Source organism: Nannobrachium achirus (assembly GCF_963921795.1).
Source record: "Nannobrachium achirus genome assembly, chromosome: 7".
Taxonomy (NCBI): domain Eukaryota; kingdom Metazoa; phylum Chordata; class Actinopteri; order Myctophiformes; family Myctophidae; genus Nannobrachium; species Nannobrachium achirus.
Genome location: NC_137816.1, coordinates 16,641,248 through 16,664,222, shown reverse-complemented (window position 1 = coordinate 16,664,222; position 22,975 = coordinate 16,641,248). Strand labels below are relative to the sequence as shown.

General features: G+C 42.7%; 1 protein-coding gene across 1 annotated transcript in view; it reads left to right on the top strand.

The window, feature by feature from the left end:
* Nucleotides 1-22,975, top strand: part of LOC308288605 (CUB and sushi domain-containing protein 1) — an 803,860-nt gene that overhangs the window by 614,076 nt on the left and 166,809 nt on the right. Inside the window, 5 exon segments of the mRNA XM_080730076.1 lie at nt 14,997-15,113; nt 16,097-16,210; nt 19,090-19,185; nt 20,713-20,916; nt 22,743-22,867. Coding sequence (XP_080586202.1) covers nt 14,997-15,113; nt 16,097-16,210; nt 19,090-19,185; nt 20,713-20,916; nt 22,743-22,867 — 656 coding nt within the window.

Below are 22,975 nucleotides of genomic sequence, written 5' to 3'. Positions count from 1 at the left end.
GGTGTTAAACCGCCATCTAGGAGCTCTATCTATAACCTGTTTCAGTGAAGCAACACACAGCACCGCCTTGTGATCCGAGAGTGACATTGGGAGCAACTCTACCTTGGCAATTTTATGAAACAAGCTAACAGGGGCAAAAACGTAATCGATCCTAGAGAATGAAGCATGCCTACCCGACAGAAAAGAAAAATCTCTAACCGTTGGGTTCATTAAACGCCAGATGTCGAGTAAGCCAGTTGAGTTTGCCCAAGCACGTAGTTCTGCAGACGCTAGTGCTTGTTCTCTGCTTTCTACCCCAGTGGATCTATCTAGGTTATGTTGCCATGTTGCATTGAAGTCAGCACCAACAATGATTTTGAAATCCGTCAGTTCCAATAAGGTTTTAGTTAGTAATTTGTAAAACTCTTTGTCTAAAACATTTGGAGCATACACAGAGACTAGTGCTAGCATTTTACCCTCCAAGCGGATTTTAGCTACAGCTATCCTCCCGTCACTGTCAGACCAATCACCCAAAAAATCCAACCTAAGGTTACGTCTAGCCAATATGGCTACTCCCTTGGTTTTGGAAGAAGCAGCTGAAAAGGCTAAAACACGATAATGTTTATTAGCCAATCGGTTGGAATGCTCTTTTAAAAGATGAGACTCCTGTATAAATGCAAAGTCAATTGATTTAGATCGCAAAACCCCCAAAATGCTGGTTCGCTTATGCGGTATATTCGCTCCCCTTACATTGAAACTTAGAAATTTATATTCTGTCATAATTGTGGTTCAAACCATACGCACAGCAAGCACAGTAGAACATTTTAGAATTTCCTAGTTGGTCCCTCACAACAAACCTTCCCAACAGAAAAACAAAACAACCCCAAAAGGAACAGAAAGGAAAAAGCAACATCAAACGAACATAAAAAAACACATAACATTGAAGCTTGAGGGGGAAAACCCCATTAGCATCAGAGTGCACAAAAACAGTTCCCCACCCCATCAACCTATTAGTCAACCTTCATTTCACTCTGTCAGAGAGTGCAAACAAGTAACTGCCCAAAAGTAACCATACATTGCCCTCTGGTGGTTATGTAAATATATAACAGATCACCAAAGTAAAAACAACAACAACAAAAAAGTGCCTTCTTGTGGCTGAATAGCTCTCAAACATTCCATCAGCTCAAATTATGATCAATCTCCCCACTTCATATCACTTAAATAAATGAGAATGGTATGTTAACATTTCTAGTAAAGAAGGGGGAGAGAAAAAAGAAAAGAATAAAGGGAAAAAAAAAATTGAGGGGACTATAACAACTGTAATAATAATAATCAGTCCAGCATTAGGCCCACTTAGAATGTGATAAAGCCCTATAAGCCACGTTAATGCAAATAACCAAACACTTGTGACAGATAAGTGGAAATAAGGCTGTCACCACGACAAGGCACTAATATAATATTAATAATAAAAATAAATAAAAAAGGAAATCAGTGTATATGATATAAAAAATATATGCACTTACATATGTAGTTAGAAATAGAAATTAAAAGCACATCCGGGGGGCCATATGCAGCAAAGCACACACAGTGTTAATGCATACTGCGCCACATACAGCCCCCCCATGCATCCATGCATACAAACCACAATTACTAATTAGAAGGGGGAAAAAAAAGAAAGAAAAGAAAAGTCTGTATACATAAGTATTTACATAAAACACAGTTATGTATGATCAGGAAACCATATACAACACAGCACACATAATGCATACTGCGCCATATACAGCTCCCTGTACATGCCCAAAAGGCCAGTGCAAACTTAGATAAATGTCAATCATATTAGTTAAGTCTGTTTCCGTCTTAAACAGTAAACTACCATACTTCAAACAGTGAACCTACCCAATCACGATTACAAAATAAATATCCCAATACAGAGCTCCCCTCTCCCCCCATCAAGAAATTAACATTTTAGAAGACAACAAGTAAAGTAGGTAAATAACTACCCCCCCCCCCCCCAGACAGCGGATCCACAAGCACGTAGAGGCCCCGCGCCACGAGATTGTACATCCGCCAGCTATTGAGATTAGAAAAAAAAGGGAAAAAAAGAACGAGTCAATGAGCCAGGGAGAGAGAGAGAGGAGAAGCAGAGATAGGTAGAGAGACATAGAGAAAGGGCGGGAGAGCGAGTGGTCTCTGGAACCGCGGAGCCTTCACAATTTAGACCATATTATTTATATCTGTTTCACCTTAAACAGTAGGCTACATTACTCAATACAAAGGCCAAAGCCCAGTCTCGCCCTCCTACCCGAAAAAGTAGCGTTTTAGGCGGCATAAACGAACCATAAACTAACAACCAACATAGCCGCCATTACCTAACAGAAAGAGAGAGAGAGAGAGAGAGAGAGAGAGAGAGAGAGAGAGAGAGAGAGAGAGAGAGAGAGAGAGAGAAAGACACACACACACACACACACAGCGAGAGAGAGAGCCAGAGAGAGAGAGAGAGAGAGAGAGGGAAAGCCGAGATAGATAGAGAGACATAGAGGGAAGACGAGAGAGAGAGCAGGCTCCGTCCGAACCGCGACACGGAACACGTTAGACAAAGCTTAACAGAGAGAGATACAACCCTCTAGACCTATATAGTAAGCAGCACAACGCTCAATAAGAGCAAAGAAAAGGAATACAATAATAACAAGAACAATGTCCATTATATTCAAACAAAAAAGACAGTGAATTATGCTTATAGCTTTAGCAGCCCTAAATCCTCTCTCCTTGCGGTAACCTAAATTAAAACGAGTAACACCCATCTGCTTACAGATCTTGTTAAAAAATAAAACAAATAAAATAGGTATTATGAAACGAAACACTTGAAAACACAACGTCAAGTCAGATGATGAGTCCAAAACAATAAGTAGGCTTACATTAACAACTCACCCTTTGGGGAGGAGGAGGAGGAGAGAGTGAGGAAAGAAAGACGCTGCGTAAAAGTCATCTCCAAAGTCCCAGCCAGCTTACCAACAGTCCATTAAAGGCAAAAGGATATCACATCGGCAGAATGTGTTTGAAAGCACGCGATCACGAAAGCAAAAGTGTCCCTGGTAAAAGTTAGTTCTCTGTAACTGTCGTCTCATCATCCTGCGTAGCTAGAGTCTCGTCCGCAGCACCTGGAGTCTTGAACTTATCCTTGCAAAAGGCCAGAGCTTCCTTGGGTGAGTTGAAAGTAGAAGTCGCCTCATCCACGGTTATCCAGAATTTGCTCGGGTGCCTTATTCCGTATTTAACTCCTTCCGCGGTGATGGAACGTAGGAATTCCTTTACTGGCCCGAAAGCTGCCCTTCTCTTTGATGTTTCAGCAGACCAGTCGGGGAAAATATACACCTTTTTGCCATTGTATGTCAGTTGGCCTGCTTTCCTGGAGAGCTGGAGTATGCGTTCCTTTACCCGGAAAAAATGGATCCTTGCCAGGAAAGCCCTTGGCTTATCAGAACGTGGATTGCCGGTCCGATGAGCACGATCCACCTCCGGGGGAGAGTCGGGAAACTCGTCGGGGAATGTTTTCTGCAAAAAAGACTGGATAAAGGCCACTGGGTCAGCCTTTTCCAGCCCAGGAGAGATCCCAATCACTCTTATGTTGTTCCTACGACTCCGGTCTTCTGCTATGACGAGCTTCTCCTCCAGATTAGCACATCTTCTCTCCAATTCAGTGATACACATCTGCAAACTGTCCATGGAGGAACCAAAGTTCTCAATGGCCTCCCCATGTTCAGCCACGGTCGTGTTCAGCGTGGCGACTGCAGGACGCAGCTCCTTTCCGAAGTCATCAATCTTCTTCAGTAATTTCTTCTCCAAGCCAAGCATCATGGGTTGAATAAAACCATCCATAAACTCTTTCAGTGATTCCTTGAGGACCTCGCGCAGCATGCTCTTTGTAACCGGAGCGTCAGCGTCGCCCTGCATTGCGCCGGCCATGTTGTCGGCGTTTGCGGTCGGAGACCTGGTACTCCTCGACCTCGTGTTAATCGTATTCGGCATGAAACACGAAACAACTGCAAAAACAGACGCTCACCAGTGTTTTGGGCGTTTAAAGTCTCAAAAGAACTATAAAGGCAGTAAAAAATGGGCTTAAAAAATGTGAAAACTATGCACCTCCACAGAGCTCAACAAACGCGTCCTACTCGGTCGCCATCTTGTCGGAACTCCTAAAAATAATGTTTCTACAACAAACACTGACATTTTAGCATGCGGCCCACTGTGGCCCCCAACATGATTCCCAGAAAAGGAAAACGCTGCAAAAATTATTTTCTAAAATGGACCCAAACTTTGGAAGGCAATTATGCAGCTGATTTGTATGAGTTTTGGACAACAATTTGAAGAAATGCAAAATGGTGGGAAATCTAGTTAGGCAAACAAGCACACAAACGGTTGATTTCGGTTGTCCAGCCTTCATCAATGAATGACGGACTCTGAGTGCGACCCTCTTAGCTTTTTAATGGTTTGTTGAGTTTAATAGATAGATAGATAGATACCTTTATTATCCCAAGGGGGAAATTCAGTCGTAATCAGGCCCACCCTAGACGGTCTGAGCACGATGGTAACATATAGTGGAAATGAGCATGGCCTATGGGTAGTTGCCTCATGATAGATTTGATAGGACCTACTGTAAGATTCAAGAGATATAGTCCAAAACATATATTGAGCTGGTATATCGCCACTAGTAGACTATTTGAACAATTTGGGGTGGAGTGTCTACCCTGGCCTACTGTTGTGGTAGTACCCAGTGCAAATCATTTGGTACAAATAATATAGCTGGTTTAAACCGTGTCTGATTTGTTAGTAGGTTAAGACAAAGCAAAGACACAGACTCTGGCTGGAAAAGAGTTTGATCGCTCAAGGTCTAACAAGGTTGTTAACAATCTTGTTACTTAACAGATCACTAAATTAATGGCCATCCGATGTTTTGGCAACTGCAGTGATCAAACAATTTTCCAGTCACAGTCTGTTTCTTTGTTTTGTCTTACGCTTTCCTACACAAGACAAGAACAACTACTGAAACTGTCTAAGTGGGAGTATATAGAAAGACAACATCCACCTCTGATGAAAGCAGGTGGATACCCTCTGTACACATGCGGTTTTCCAGAGCTCTGCTTTCTTCAGTAAACCACCCTCCATGTCATACAGGTTCAGAATGCTGGTGTCCTTGCCCTGCAGACACACATTCAATTTGTTCATTTTGCTGAATATATATGTCTGCCAGATAGCATGACTTTGCAAGCCATTCTGTGTCCTCAAACGAGGTCGCATGGGGAAATCTGTGCTCTGACACACTTCAGATCTTAATTCTGGCAGAGTGTTAAGTATTCTCCAGAGAGCTTTGTGTAATAGCAGTGTGGAGTGTGTGTTCAGTTCCCAAGTTTTCACATAGCTTGTGAAACAGTCGCACATTCTGCGGCTTTGACTTAATTAAGTATATTTCTTTGACATTGTCATTGAAAACATTCAAGCTTAGTTTGCGGGTGCGCCATAATACACAGAAATAAAAACCGTATATACAGTAAATAACAATACTAAACTTGAACAAAAAAAAGTCAATTTGTTTAGACTTATTTATAGCAGTGTTACAGCCTGGGGGAGGAAACATCATGCAACAAAGGACACATATTCTTGGACACCAGTGCTTCCTTTGTGTGAGACGGAGAGTACACTGGACACAAGTTTTCATTTCAAATCTGCGCCACGAACACTTTAACATGACCGATATTGACACAGCTGCTCCACCAGTACAGACACTGCTGCAATATTTCCAGTTCAGACCCTTTTCAGAGAATAACACATGAATAACACATGAATCATTTTAGATAAACTCTTTTAGAAAAAGTCTATGTTCACAAATGTCATCATCAATGCATCTCCCAAAAGCAATACGCTTTGTCTTTCCACTGATATGTATTGACTCATCAATCTGGAGGGGAAATGATGGGTTCTCCCAACAATACTGTATTTGTTCTCATCTTATCTATTAAGCGGTAAAGGGTGTCAGCGGTAAAGGGTGTCAGTTTATAATTTATTTGCTGCATTCTTGTCCAGCATAGTCTCGGCCAATAGCGTCTGGAAATACTTTAATAGGTCTTCAGCTATGGTGAATTACTTTTTGGCTTTAACAGCAAGCAAAGTCTTGAGTGCTTTGGCTCATGTTTCTTGGGAGGATCTTAAGTCAGCAAAAGTTACTTCAAAAGTTACTGAGTTTACTGATATGACATTGGTGTCACACACTCAATACTGCACAGAACGGCAAGGAGAGAAAGAACAATTCTTCCAGATAGCTAATCTCCAAGCTCAAAACGTACCACTTGTAGAACAGTTATTGTCACAGTGTGACATTGTACAACGAAGTATTGAATAGGGCTTAAGTGGTCAAGGAAAGGAGAGACGAAGAGGAGAGGAGAGGATGAGCGATTACAATAAATATAAACATATAAAGTAGAAGACAAACTAGTTAGTGTGGTTGCTATTGGCAACACTCTATTGCAGTGGTTCTCAAACTTTTTGCACTAAGTACCACCTCAGAAAATATTTGTCTCTCCAAGTGCCACCATAATAACTGAGGTTAAACTGCTACACGTACCCTATCACAGCTAGCGATGCTACCTATACCCTAACCCCAACACAGGAGGCATTTATATTAATTATATTAATTACAATTAATATATTACATTTTTCACAGTTGTCACAGTTGTCAGCCAAGTCATGCTGTACAAAATGGTAACAATAGAACTGTCATTTCTTACAGTTCTCACATGACAGACACACACAGAGAGAGAGAGAGAGAGAGAGAGAGAGAGAGAGAGAGAGAGAGAGACAGGCAGACAGACAGACAGACAGACACAGAGACAGACAGACAGAGAAACTTGCAATGTGCGAAGCAAGCCAAAACACCTTTAAGTGGTCACAGCTGTTAATCGTTATCGTGGACATTGCCTGGTTCCATTTGTGTCGTTATTAAGAAATCAACTCTTTTCTTTGTAGGATCATAGGATACGTGTGTTTGGTTTTAAGATGCTGTTTTAAATGGGTTACATAACTGTCAGTAATTATACCACACTGTCCCTCCGCTGAATCTAGTCCTGTTGAATCCCAGTTTCTGCGTCTGGGTTTGGCAGTTGGTGCTGGTGGGACCTCGCACAGCACTGGCCCGGTGTGATTTCACTCCCGCCGCTCTGTAAGCCTACTAGTCCGTCCATATCGAACAGGTCCCGGCACTGATAATTATGAATAGCCAATAACCACAGCATTTTGATAGTAGCCTATAATATTATGTTTTAAAGATATATTATCTCAGCACCCTTTTTCTTTTTTGGGGAGAGTCCTTGCGTACCACCAGAGGGGGCCTCGCGTACCACAGTTTGAGAACCACTGCTCTATTGTATTCGTCCGATCTTTTGCCAGCAAAGTGAACCTGCTTTTCTTCGCACATTGCGCACACATGTCACTGTTGCCATGCTTCACATGACATCACAATATATAATATAAACGGTAAAGGTCTTTGTACACTGGTGCGTTTTTCAGGCCGAATATCGGAGTGAATTTCGGAGCGCGCAAATACAAAAATCAACCTCACGTTATGTCAGTCACGTTTGCACACTGCCGCCCGTTTCGCGCACCTTTGGTCCCTTGCTCTCTCTATCTCTCTCTCTCTCCTTGCCCTGAAAAACGCATTTCGCAACGAAAAATGCAGCAGTGTGCAAAGACCTTTAGACGGAATTCAGTCAGTGCAACCACACCTTTCTAGTTTTGACATGTTTGGTATGTTCTTTCCACAGTAAGTGTGTGAATATATATATTTCTTAAACAAGCAACTGTCGAGTATACAAAGTTATGAAAAGCAAATATTACACACAGAAGAGTCAGGGAATGAGGAAAAATAGACATTACTGTGTGCGTGCGTGCTGTGTGGTCTAGTAAAATTCTCCATAGCTGGTGACAGTGACGGATGTGGTAGTTCCTGCTATTTTCACTGACCTCTATATGCAAGCACGCACACACACACGCACGCACGCACGCATGCACACACACACGCACGCACGCACACACACACACACACACACACACACACACACACACACACTCACTCACTCTCACACAGTTTAACTATTTTCATTGTCCTATCCGTCTTCCAAGTGTAACCTTCATTACACACATGCACCCAAACACGCATGCGTGCTTGCGCACGCACGCACGCGCGCGCGCGCACACACACACACACACACACACACACACACACACACACACACACACACACACACACACACACACACACACACATACACACACACACTCAAACAAACAAACACATTTGAAGATGGATCAATCTACTGTTGGATTTGCCTGTCGTCTGCAACAATTTTCCTAAGATTATAGGTGAGTAGACGCATCGGATATCCCCCCACAATCTCATTCCAATAGGAAAGCTTGTTTCCTGTTCTCACTCAGGCTCAGCCCTACAACACAAACGTGTTTAGCAGTGTTTTGTTCCGGCTGGACTGTTGTCAGAATCAGTAGCTCCAGCACAACCCAAACAGCAGGAATGGAATGTATAGTGGTGTGTGTTGAGTGTTGCTGAGCCAGACATTTAATAGTACCAGGGCTTTCTTCATTTAGTTCATTATGTTTAATAATGTAGCAGACTAATGCTTAAGTTGTGTTATTTACTGTGTTATGGTACAGTATTTACAATGCATGTATGTCCTTTTGGTAGTTGAGTATCATTCCTGCAAGTATTATAGAATTTGAGAAATGGAAACCATTATCCTGGTCCTCATAAGATACAGTGGTTGTTTCAGGTTGTCAATGAGCATTTACTGTAAGGGTTAGGTTTTAGAGGTTAGGGTTGACGTTATCCCTGATTTAGATTTTACTGATAAAAGGATGAAGATTAAAATGGCCACAAAATAATTCTCTAAAGCATCTTATATATACATTCCTCCTATTGCCGCATCCCACTTCCAAGCCCATTCACGCCCCCTTTACATCGACTTCAACTCATAGGTAGTCGTCTAGGACGTAAGGAATGCCCCCCGTCGCCATGGTGACAGCCCTCCATTGGCTCATTCCCAGCTATGGGACCAGCGGATCCAATTTCAACAGAGGGGGGCGTAGCCACACACACACGCACACACGCACGCACACACACACACACACACACACACACAGCCCCTCCGAGAGTGCAGAAGCGCGCGTGGAGAGAGAGAGAGAGAGAGAAAGAGAGAGAGAGAGAGAGAGAGAGAGAGAGAGAGAGAGAGGCACGTGCCCCTCACAGGCACAGTCAGTGAGGGGAGGATGGGGGGGTGGAGAGTAGAGAGAGTAGAGAGAGTGAGCGGAGGGCAGTGTATCGAATTACAACAGAGGGAGGTGTGTCGTGTTTTCCACCGAACGTGAAGCCAGTTACACAACATTTGGTTACCCGTCGAATTATGTTCCACCTCTGCCTGGATCCTGCTATGCATTCACAGAGCTTTTCCTGTTAACAACGTGGCGAGGGGGGATAGACAGGAGCGCCGCTTGCGGCTCGACTTTCTAGTTAATAACAATTCTCATATGTAGTAATACAAACGTGTGTGCGCGCGCGCGACCACGCGCGTGTGTGTGTGTGTCTATGCAGTGGTGTAAAGTAACTAAGTGTTTTGAGGTATTTGTACTTTACTTGAGTATTTCCAATTTCCAATACTTTTACATTTATTAGTAAACATACATTAGCCACTTCAGCCCTATACCTGTGTATGTTTTGGCCATTTGAAAATAGCTCACAATGCACATTGTATATACATTATATATGCATTTGAAAACTTGTGAAACAAGATATTCTGAATAATGATTACTTTCTACTTTAGTACTTTAAGTACATTTTGATACCAATACTTTTGTAGTTTTACTTAAGTACATTTTTAATTCCAGACCTTTACTTGTAACAGGGTATTTCTACATTGCAGTATTGATACTTTGGGTTATTTTTCCACCACTGTGCGTGTTTGTATGTGTGCAGTCTGCGCACGCAAACGCACGCACACATAGCCTACTGTACACACATACTGTACACGGGTCAGAAACACACACAAACAAACAGATCAGAAAAAATGTATTGTTACACTATGTAGAATATACCTTGGAGCCTATGTGCCATTTTGAAACATCAGCAGTGTTGTAGCTGTGTTTGTTGATTTAGACAACAGCTCTGTCTTCATTATGGTGGTGATACAGTATAGTGTAAATCTTGTGTTCAATGGACAAAGTTGGGCACAGGATCAAATTGTAAGTTTCCTGGCAACCAGGGGTGGAGTTTGCCTTTCCAGCATATGGGTGCAAGCAAGGTAAACTTGTAAATATCAGCATAGTGATATTATACTAATACTGTATATCTTCACCGTGCAATAGGAAAATGTTGCTGATGCATATGAAAATTGCAATATTATAGTGTTGAGTGTTTTTTCAGGGTAATGCACCAACCTCACCCAGATCAATTCTGTGACCTAATACAATGAATTATCATTATGATTCTTATTCTAGTCATAATTTGGCATATCAGTAACAACAAAATAGAATTTGCTAACCCTACATTTTTATTGTTTTATCCATTCTGTACCAAGCTTACAAATTACATTTTCTACATTTCATCTTTGCAAATGTACAGTATCAGTAGTAGTCCAGATCAATATGTCTTTCTGGATAGAGAGCTGTGGGAAACAGTGGTTTAGAAGGTTAAGAGCGTTCAACGTGTACAAGAGCCAATTAGCAAGGGAAAATAAGAGTCTGTGTGTTTGACCATTAATTGGACTAATCAATAATGACTTTATGTTAACCATGGCATTTTAGACATAAGAGCAAGAGTTTCACTGGTAAAGAGGTGGATAGCGCTCACTGTAGAAGTAGAATAAACTTAAAGGAGAGGCATTCAGAAGATGACGAGAGCTTTGGGATCAAAGGCAGACGCTAAGCTTGCATTGTTTAGTAGACACAACGATGTGTGTGTGGGAAATGTAATACTACCCTGGCAGCACCATTATAGGGCCTCGTATCGTAAATGACTTTCCTACTGAAAAGCTAAAGAAATCATAAATTGCTGCCAGCACAGAGTCATTTATTAACATTTAAGTACTGTTTACCATTCCCACGTTCGACGAGTGTAACGGGTACAGTACTTAATGCTCACGCGTAAGGTGTCTACAAGCATGCTAGACTAGGCATTTGGGATGATAAAATATGTATTTGGGACGAACAGAAACAATAAATATCCATCTGCAGGCAGACTGGCTAATTTAGCTCTCTACTCCAGTCGCAAATCTCTCTTTCCTTCTCTCTCTCTCTCTCTCTCTCTCTCTCGCCCACTCCCTAGTATGCACACAATGTGGTGAGAGGAGTTTCGCTACTAGCATAACTTGCGTCATAGTTGGACATCCCATCTCCATCCTACCCTTTCTGTCAAAAATCCTGGAACACGTTGTCACAACCCAAATCACCACCTACCTAGCACAGAGACTGCCCTCATCAAAGTTACAAATGACCTCCTGTTCTCCTCCGACACCGGCTCACTAAACATCCTCATCCTCCTTGACCTCACTCATCAACCACCCCATACTCCTCTCCAGTCTATCCTTGGAATCACCGGCACTTCCCTCTCCTGTTTTAAATCCTACCTTTCCAACAGACAGCAATAGAGGGTATGCGCGTGACATCACTGTTGCTGGAAGTTATGTGGGAACGCCTACTGAGTGGCAAAAAACGAATTTCTGCCATTGACAGCCCATACATCGAAACAGAAAAGTCTTATCTGATTGTATAAAACAAAGTAAACTCACCAACATTGCGGCTGTACTGAAAGCTTGAATTTTCCTCTTTCTATCTGCCAAGTTTTTGTTTCATAAAAATCCACCATAGGCACGTTATGAGCTACTTTCTGTCAAGACATTCTGTGCAGGTTTTTATTTTTCCAAGTGTCAGAGTTTGGAAGCACTCGTTTTCAACAACACAACATCCTGCTGCCTCCTGCATTATGTGCAAATTAGAAACAGGTGGTATGCAGGGCCATTGAGTGATTTGCAACTAGCACTCCCAAACTCCAGTGCTCCATGCTGCTCAATGTTTTGCCACTCAGTCTAGATTAGGGGGGTGGGTCCCAGTGGACGTGCATACCCTCTATACATTTCCATAAATAACTTCAAATCCATCACATCCTCTGTTATCCATGGTGTCCCCCAGGGCTCTGTGCTTGGCCCCCTCCTTCATCATTTACATTCTCCCCCTTGGACAGATCCTTCGCCGCCATGGCCTCCATTTTCACTGCTACGCTGACGACACTCAGCTGTACCTCCCCTCCAAAACCATCACTGATACCACCCACTCCACCCTCACCTCCTGCCTGACTGATATTACCTGGATGCAAAAAAAATAGAATCAAACTAAACTGCAATAAATCCTCATTGTTGGTCCCGATGCCCGCTCCACCATAAACTTCTCCCTGAACATTGATGGCTCCATTATCACCCCCTCCACCAAAGTACTCTGTGTCATCCTGGATCCCACCCTCTCCTTCCAATCCCATGTCAATAATATTACTAAAACAGCCTTTTTCCACATCTGTAACATTGCTCGCCTCCGTCCCACACTATCCCAAACTGCCGCAGAGACACTCATCCATGCCTTCATCACTACTGCAATAGCCTCCTATACAGTGCCACGTCAAAGTACTAAAAAAAACTTCAGTATGTGCAAAACTCTGCAGCCCGCCTCCTCACCAAAACCCGATCAAGAGACCACATCACCCCAGTTCTCCACGACCTCCATTGGCTGCCAGTAAAATACAGAATTTTTTTCAAAATACTGATCACCACCTACAAGGCCCTCAACAACCAGACTCCCAGCTATCTCTCAGACCTTGTCAAACACCATGCTCCCTCCCGCCCCCTCAGGTCTGGCAATGACAACCTACTGGAATTTACCCATAAGGCAAAAAAACGCACCTGGGGTGACAGGGCTTTCTCAGTTGCAGCCCCCACCCTCTGGAATCCACTCGCACCTCATATTAAAGAAGCCCCCACCCTTGCTGTGTTCAAAGCCTCCCTCAAAACCCACCTTTTCAAGACTTGCGTTCCCTACTTAACTTTACTCTCCCTCTCAGCTTTTAATCTTTTTGCGTCCCTGCTAATGTACTTTTTTAGTACATTAGCTTTTTAGTGTCCATTTTTAAAGTTATATAATGTCCAGCGTATCTCTTAGATTTGCCAACATTGCTCTTGGGAAGCATTTTGTTAAATTAACAGTTTGCCTCACTGTCAAAACAAAAAACAAAAGGACAAACATAGGAAAGTTCTTATTCTACTGCCATGCCACCAAAATACATAGGGCCACAATGGAAACACGTGCCTGACTAATAAATGATTCAATCAATCAAAAGACAGAGACACGCACGCACGCACGCACGCACGCACGCACGCACGCACGCACGCACGCACGCACACACACACACACACACACACACACACACACACACACACACACACACACACACACACACACACACACACACACACAACACACTTTCTCTCACTATATCCAACGCTCTCTTGACCCAGTTGAACCTCACCGCCTGTCTCTCTCTCGCACACATTCTCTCTCTCCCACAGGGGCGGCACAGGGGAGGTGGGACTGAGTTACCAGGGGGGCCTTTAAACCCCCTCCCCCCTATGAAGAACATTCATAGGGGGGCCCACAGTGAATCCTTGTGGAAAAAATATCCGTAAATCACTGCCTTTACAATACATGCGAGTGGCAAAGGGGGTTTAGTCATTAAATGGATTTATATACAACAATGTGTGTCCATCCTTTCCAGCCTGGGGTCTTCTATGGCTGTTATTTCTATTGCTCTATGGCATCAGTGGGCCTGTCATGGATGCTGTTAGAAATCTCCACAGGAAGCGCCCTGGCCTTCTGCAGCCTTGCTGAGCTACTTCCACATATCTCAGCTTCATCCATTTAATATGCCACATCTGCTGCTTTTTCAACCAAATAAACACTGCGCTGACAGTTGGATCACTGCAGTTCCGGGTCAGCTCTGAGGCTGGCCCCGGATATCTCTGGTGGGACTATAAACTGGCCTATGTCTATTCACATTCCTTAATCCCAGGCTTTGTCTAGCTGCCCTAACTCGATAATAATGCCCTCTTGGCTCGTTCACCTTCACGTGCAAACTCACGTGAAGGTGTTCCTGGCGGGTAAAACATTTAAATTGTTGTTTGTTTGCTCTCAACCGCTTCTACCAGGACTTAAGCGCTCAGTTATGCTGTCAAGTGTATCGACCATGGCAAAGGCTACAGCTCAGTATGCCTTATACTGTCAGACTGACTGTGGACTGGTGTTTCTGAGAACTAAGTATGGAGTCATCACGCTAGCTGTTGCAAGATGTCTGGCTCAGTTTAAGTGCACAGTTTAAGTGTGTCTAATTATTTTGTTTATTAAAGGTGATACACCATGCATTTAAAAAGTATTTATGTCATATTGTTTATGTCCCAAAAACGTTTTTCAAAAGGTTTGAGGCTAAATTACCACTCCTGAATAGAGAGCCTCTCTCATTTTTGAATGGCTCTCAGAGCATTTCAGCTGCAGTACCACCTTTGGCCTGAACTGCGCCACCCCCCCCCCCCAAAAATCTTTTTGAAAAACTTTTTTTTTTTTGATTTTTTTTTTGTGATGACGTCACAATCGGCAGATGACGTCACAATCGGCAGCAAATCTGGACAGCCTGTTTTGAGAACCCGTGGGATACTTTTAACCTTCGCCTTCTCAAAACCAGAGAAAGACACAACGGTCAGAAATGGGACTTTGTGAGGATAGAAGGTGCTAGTGCATGGGACCCCAAAAAAAGGTTTTAAAATAGGAAAAGTGAAATTTCATGGTGTATCACCTTTAAGAATGCATCTAAATGAAAGCAACAATAATGAAAACCTCCCTTCTCTGTGTCTTTCTTATTCTTGTTGTAGCTCCGTGTGGGGGACAGTATGGTGGAGCAGAAGGGGTTGTTTTGTCCCCTAACTATCCTCTAAACTACACTACAGGACAGACGTGCTCTTATTACATCACTGTGTCCCCACAGTTTGGTAAGTACACACACATTGTGTCCCTGGAGTCAAATCCCACTGTCTACCATTCATAAGCTGCATGACACCTGTTCATGAGTGTTCTGACATTGACCTTCACTCAGCACTAGTATTGAGTTATTGGTATATTTACCATTTATCATTGAAAACCACAGGTTCTGCTAACAGACATTTTGAATATCGTTGCTGTTTTCAGCATTTTTACTTTTTTTTTTTTTTAAGTAATGCCCTGCTAAAGTAGCGAAAATATCTACAAGCTCACATCATGTCGCATCGTGAACAGGGAAAGTTGTCAAGACTATGGGTTTATAAATATTTAACCAATATAAGACAAGAGTTTGTGATTAAATAATAACTACATCGGATCCATTGAGACATCCCCCCCCCCCCCCCCCCGTGTCTGTGTTTGGACAAACACAGATGCTTGACTACAGCAAGAATTTGGTAAGACTTTATACATAAAAGAGTGTCTATAATGCATTGATGAGCAGATTAATAATGCCTCATAATGTTCCTATAAGGCATTATTACAACACTTAAAAAATGTTTATAATCATGCACAACAACTTATAAAAAGATGCATGAAGTATTATAAATGCTGGTCATAATGCAGCGAAACAGCATATTATAACTACCAGGTAACACTTTGCTTAAAGATCGAGTCTATAATGCATTATAATCACATTTTTAATGCATTATTATGCATGTATAAAGCTTATTATGACCAGCACTTAGACTATAATATAATATAAAGTTGTCATACATGATTATAAGTATTTATAAAGAGCATTATACTGTCTTTTAAGCACATAATTCATTATAAATGTGCTTTATAATGTATTATAGACCCGACATTAATATACAGTCTTACCGAGAATTCCTAAGATGCTAATCTGTGACCTTTGGTTTCTGAAGTGTCAACTGAGTAACTTTTGTTCACCTGATCATTTTGTCTGTGCTTTCTACTTCTCTCTCTTCTTCAGTGGTGTTTGGTCAGTTTGCAGTGTTTCAGACGGCGATGAATGACTCAGTGGAACTGTTTGATGGAGCCAATCAGAATGCCAGGCTGCTCAGTTCACTGGCAGGGTCTCACTCAGGTCAGTGTCCTTAGCAAAATGCAAGCAGACGAGCATACCCAGGGCAACACAACACAGGGAGATATCCATATGACCCAGGGTCATAACAAACAGTATGTGACCTTTTTACCTGTGAAAGAACTACAACCTCCAGCAGAGAGGTCTGCCAGTGAGACCATGAATTATGACAGAGTGACAGAGTGTCTATAAAGAGACAGATGTTTTAATAATGCGTTCTAGTTGTCTGGTTGGTACAAAATTGCAGTCTGCTTTGTGTAGTCCAGAGGGATTTCAGAAAAAAACTGACAAATAATGTGTCTATAATATCTATGTTCTGAGTGTCAGACAATGTGATTAAGGCATTTCAATTAAGTGGTAAGCCTACTCCTAATATGCAAAGTAGTGGCCACCATTACAGAAAACGGTTCAGTACTCAAAGGGGTCCACACACACCTCTTATTACTTGCGCCAGCAGAGCGCAAGTACAAAGGGTGCTGACAGTACAAAGGCAGGGCCTTTAGCCATTGAGGGAGCAGCGTTCTCAGTGACCTGGTCAATCAGAATATCTTTCAATTTGTTATTGTATAAATTAAGTGACGAAAGTTGTAAACCAGTAGCGTCCCAAAGTGTGGTACCTCTGTATTTAAGGGAATATTGACCAATAACAAAGGACCCAAAATCGAACCCTTGGGGACATGTTCCTTTGAGTTCTTCAGATCCTCTGAAAGATATGTGATGAAATGATACATTAAAAGTTGTTCTTGGGGCGTCTGGTGGCCTACTGGTCAAGGCGTATATACCACATAGGCACCGCCACATAGGCATGGTTGCCGCGGTGTCGCCAGCTCGATTCCCGATCCAGACGACATTTACCGCATGTCACTCCCCGTCTCTCTCCCCATTTCCTGTCAGTCTACTGGACCTCCCTTGGTCAATAAAGGCATAAAAAGCCCCCCCCCCCAAAAAAAAAAGTTGCTCTTTGTGGCCAAATCACTTAGCAACTGTTGTTATCACAAACCATTTGACAATGATATATTCCAGCGTGAGCTACCTTTGAGACATGAAACATACAGATAGAAAGATAGTCTCACCAGGGATATACAACGTACAGTAACACTAGTGGTTATCACAATCCATTCATTGTTTTTATCAAGGATCCTTCATGGGCTACCTCACAATGTACTTAAAGCTGTAAGCACAATATGGGCAATGTTTTGAAACAAGATAGAATGGCAATATTGCTGTCAGCTGAGCTGCGGATTGATAAATGGGGCCAGATCAATGTGGCCAACACAGTGGCCCATGAGGTACAAAAGCATTATAAAGAAATATTGTTGTTCTTACATGTTGGTCTTACATCGCATCAGTAGAAGTACCTTCGGTTTATAGAGTTGTGTGCTGTAAACAAATAAAATATCTGCCCTGGATGTTTTGTGCAAACCCAGCTGTAACCTTTACTTTGTCAAATATAAAGTATGGGGAACAGATGTTAGTTTGCTACAGTAGTTAGCTTGCCCATACATTTGCTTTCAGGATGCTTTAAAGCCTACCAATTCCTAATGATTTAAACACCTGATTGGATGTTGACAAAGGTTTTCGCCTAGCAACAATTGACTAATGAATGTAAGGGCTGATTATATTTATTTGGTGTATTTTGTTGATATATTATTACTAGTGCAGAAAATCTATGTTTTAACATATCATTCAAGCATGACTGCATTTGTTTTCTTCAGACATCTTGGGAAATATTATTTGATTTCATGTGCATAGTTCCCTAATCTTGAGAAGTCACACTTCTTGTGCTTTTACTACAGTATGCATCCCTAGTAGTACCGACATTATATTCAGGCTCAACTCTTTAATTTGTCTTTACTCATATATTGTTAAGGTATCTATGTTTGTCTATACCTTTTCTGAGCAGGTAAATGTGCTTATTTTGAGAAACGTTTTCCAAGGGCTGTGTTTTACTTCATAGAACTGCTACATGAATGTATCTGCCATTTGGTAAAAGCATAGAAATGTTGCAGTGTTTTGTCACTTCTGTCCCGCGAGCTAGTTGAAATGAAAGAGAAACCATTGTAGATGGAATGGAATGGACTGGAATGGGCAGCCTGTCCCTGTACGTGGTGGCTTGATTTGTCCCTTTAGGCGGGATGTGTCACACCGCAATAAGTAAGATACAACATAATGTTAGGGCTGTCTCATTAACTTGATACAATACACACTTGTGGGCACAAACATGCCCCCTCAACAAACACCACGCACACACGCACGTACACACACACACACGCACACACGCACGCACGCACGCACGCACGCACGCACGCACGCACGCACGCACGCACGCACACACACACACACACACACACACACTCAGCTTTACATACGTTACATATATTGTTCCATTGTTCCAGCTAATTGACTGATTATCCTGCCCACACACATGCACACATCTACTTAGGTACACACACACTTACCCACATGCCTATCACATACACACACCCTGACACAGCTAATGATGGTTCTAAATGTCAACCTAACTGCTCATTTATCACTGCTACTTTGTGTGTGTGTGTGTGTGTGTGTGTGTGTGTGTGTGTGTGTGTGTGTGTGTGTGTGTGTGTGTGTGTGTGTGTGTGTGTGTGTGTGTGTGTGTGTGTGTGTGTGTGTGTGTATTTGTATTTGCTTGTGCGTGTGTGCGTCCATTCATTTGTGCACACATGCATCATTATGGTTGTTTATTGTGTGTTGTATTTACCAAAAGAATGTGGCGATCATTATGAAATCTCCCACGGCACTTACAGAACATTTATTTTTTATGTATGAATGCCAATGTTTCTGTGTGTCTGCTGTTTGTGTCATGTATTGATTCTGTTGTGCACTATATGTGTATCTTCCAGGGGAGACGTTGCCATTGGCGACTTCAAATCAGATCATGCTGCGGTTCAGTGCTAAGAGTGGCCAGTCAGCTAAAGGCTTTCACTTTGTCTATCAAGGTAAAGGTCACTCTCAAACACTCACATTCACACACAATCGCTCGCTCGCTCGCACGCACGCTCACAAGCACGCACGCACGCACACACACACGCAGCACCTTACATGATTTGGAAATAATCGTATTTATTCACACAAATAAAACACAAACCATCAACAAGGGTATTGAATTCTAAGATTTAAACTGTTTTTCATATACCTAGCCTTTATTGGCCCTGGGTGAGGGTGGTGATAAAGGGACATAGAGGGTGATAACTGATATCAGCCTGTGCTGATACAGAAGTGGCTGCATGTGACTTGGGGTGCTCTAGTTCAGCAAGACGGCAATGCAATCCATTTTGCAATAAAGGAAATAGAATATTTCAAGATCTGCCTCTCTCATTATTCATGAAGCATGACTCCATTCTACCTATAGTGTGCCCTGTAGCCACGGCAATACAATGATTTATAACTAGACCTGTGACTGTCACAAGCACATTCTCCAAACACAAATGAATAAGCACAGTTGGGCTTGGCCATTCCCAGTACTGAAAACATTCTGTAGACACTCACAATCTTGCTCACTGTTATGCAAAAAGATGTGCCACAACACACGTAGGCTACAGCGGGATACAACTTGGTGACTGGGTGGGGATTTTGATTTGCATTACAGTACTGCTTGGTAAACAATCTCAGGCAACGACAAATGTTTCTTTTATATACTGTATAGTTCAACGTGTCTGTGGTGGTGTGTTAATGTGTTTGTCTGTTTCCCGGATTACAAATATGAATGTGCCTGATGTCAGCGCAAATCACTGTTGTTAAGCAATGGTTTCTGTTCAAAGAGGTGGTGCCATAGTTTTGTACTTTTTCTGTTTTTCATGTGTCTAGGAGGTTGACAGTACTTCATTAGACCCCCTGGTGTGGTTTTTATGAGCAATTATGTATTCTCTTGGTATTTGTTTGTTTTCTCTTGGAGGATGCCACCTTGTGGTCAAAAGTGTCAGTTAAAAATACAGATATGATTACATCACAGAATCAACTTCTCCCCTAATTACCATTCACCCAACACTGTGGGGTGTGGCTAACTTCAGCTGGGTCACCACCCACCATGACATCCATGCATACTTAATGAACTGGGGGTGTGGCCACATAAAAACCCAATTTGTTTTGGAAAAAATCTTCCTCCTAGTATAATCATAATACCTGATAATCATGTTTTAGAGGGGGGGAAAAATCATGGCACCACCTCTTTAAGGTGAGATCAGACCAGAGAGAGAGAGAGAGAGAGAGAGAGAGAGAGAGACAGACATGTAAAGTGATGCGTTATTAGTGCAATAACACAAGTGTAATGCCGGGCAACCTGATAATGCACCGCCTCAGCTTGTTATATCATTATTGAAAATAACAGTTTTATACGACATAGCATTCAACTTTTAACATGAACTGACAATAGCTGATGGTGTTCAGCACAAGAGCCTTCTTTTTTATTGAATTATATGAATAAGAATACACTAACACTGTTGTAATTATGGTGACTGTCATTCCAGCTGTTCCTCGGACCAGTGACAGCCAGTGCAGCTCAGTTCCAGAACCTCGCTACGGCAGGCGGCTTGGTTCAGAGTTCTCAGCCGGTTCTGTGGTTCGGTTCGAGTGCAGTCCCGGGTATCTGCTGAAGGGCTTCAGTGCCATCCGATGCCAGGCTGTTCCAGGGGCTTTGGCACAGTGGAACGCGTCAACACCATCCTGTATAGGTACGTTCTGACCAAGGGGCTAATTGCGTTTGCTGGAAATGAAGCCACTTCCGGGTTCTCGTTGAAGACGCTATTCCTATTAATGGCCCAGCAGCTGTTGCTATTACACCTTCTACTGGTGTCAAGAAACCTTTAGCTCAATGTACTGTATAAGGGTCGATTCATACTTTAATAAGCAGCCGAGTTTATTTCGGTTCGGGAGGGCTCCCCGAACCGAAGTTATTTAGGTTCTGGGAGAGTCAATTCATACTCTCTTAATGGCTAGCGCCGAAGTCGCTTGTAAATATTGGAGATCCTTGGCAAGTTGGCATGAAAACGTTGTGGCCGATAATGAGCTTTGCAGGGCGGATACATATCTGACTGGCCCTCGCGGCTGCACGCTGACTGACTGGAGGTCCAGTGCACACCAGATGGGCAGAAAATGGAGAGAGAACGGGGGTGTCTCTCTATCTCTCTCTCTATCACACACACACACACCCACACGCGCGCACACACACACACACACACACACACACACACACACACACACACACACACACACACACACACACACACACACACACAAACATCTAATCTACAAGCTCACATTATAGACATGTCGCCTCTCTTTCTGCATGCGTCACAGTCACACAACTCGTCGTGGACTCGTGAGCTTGCAGATCGGCTATAAACCATAGAGGTAATAGCTATAAACCTATCAACATGGAAAACTAGCAAGTTGTGTTTAAGCTCTTCTTTTCTCTTTAAAACAAGATTCAATTGGGTGACGGGGTCTGTTTTGGGGGCATTTTTCGCTGTTTGTTTCTTGACGCTCAAACTCATCTGTCTCTGTCTCTGTCACTAGCGAGACACGCAGCAAAGCTGTGTGTGTGCGTGTGTGCGTGCATGTGTGTGCGTGCGTGCGTGTGTGTGCGTGCGTGTGTGAGTGTGTGTCTCATGCGCGCACGCCTCCCAGTCTGCCATCATAGAGCGAGAGTCAGCTGACAATGTATCCGCTACACACCGCTCAATACACGGCCACAAGCATTTGGAAGTCGGCATGTCTCCCTTCCAAACGACCGCAGTTTCCTTGGCTTCACAGCCGAAAATATGAACATGAAGCTGGGCTGAATGAATGAGAAGTCACCGCTGAGCACCGAAATTAAGTCGGGAGGTCACAACATTTCAGCAGCTTAAAGTACTATAGTGATGGGATATACCCAGCTATGGTATTAGCTTGAAGTGTTTCTACTGCTAATGTATTTTTAATTTGTTACCTTGTTCTCTCCTGAATATGAAAATGTCAGCCGCATTGTGCCATGTTTTGTTCATTTATCACTGCTCTCTCAGTTGCATTTACAGTATGTGTGTGTGTGTGTGTGTGTGTGTGTGTGTGTGTGTGTGTGTGTGTGTGTGTGTGTGTGTGTGTGTGTGTGTGTGTGTGTGTGTGTGTGTGTGTGTGTGTGTGTGTGTGTGTGTGTGTGTGTGTGTGTTAACTTTGATTTCTTCATATCACATAATTTCAGGCCTGTAAACACAGCTGTTCATTCTTTAGGAAAAAAAAAATACAGAAGCTGTTGTAAAAAGCTGGTGTGAAGATAAGAATGACCTTTATATTCTCGCTTTCCAGAGTTCAATTTGAATACGTTCAACCGCCAATTTAGTTCATTACACAAATTACGTAAGACCTGATAAGAAGCCTTTTCTGTGTCTCGCCCATTGGGGTAGTTTGATCTCCATAATTTCCCCAGACCATTCAGAAGCCTTCCTCGTGCAATCTTAAAAATCAGCAGACTATTATTACGTTCACGATTGAATGGAGTTTTTCTATTTTGTTTAATTTACAGTTCCCTGCAGTGGCAATCTGACTGAACGCAGAGGCACAATCCTTTCTCCCGCATACCCCGAGCCTTACCCAAATAGCCTCAACTGTCTGTGGAGGATCCATGTCAGCGAAGGAGCTGGCATACAGGTAATAATAGTTATACATACTGTATGCCAATATATAGCACATATTACGTGTGTGTGTGTGTGTGTGTGGGGGGGGGGGGGGGGGGGGTCTTGTCTGAAATTACCAAAC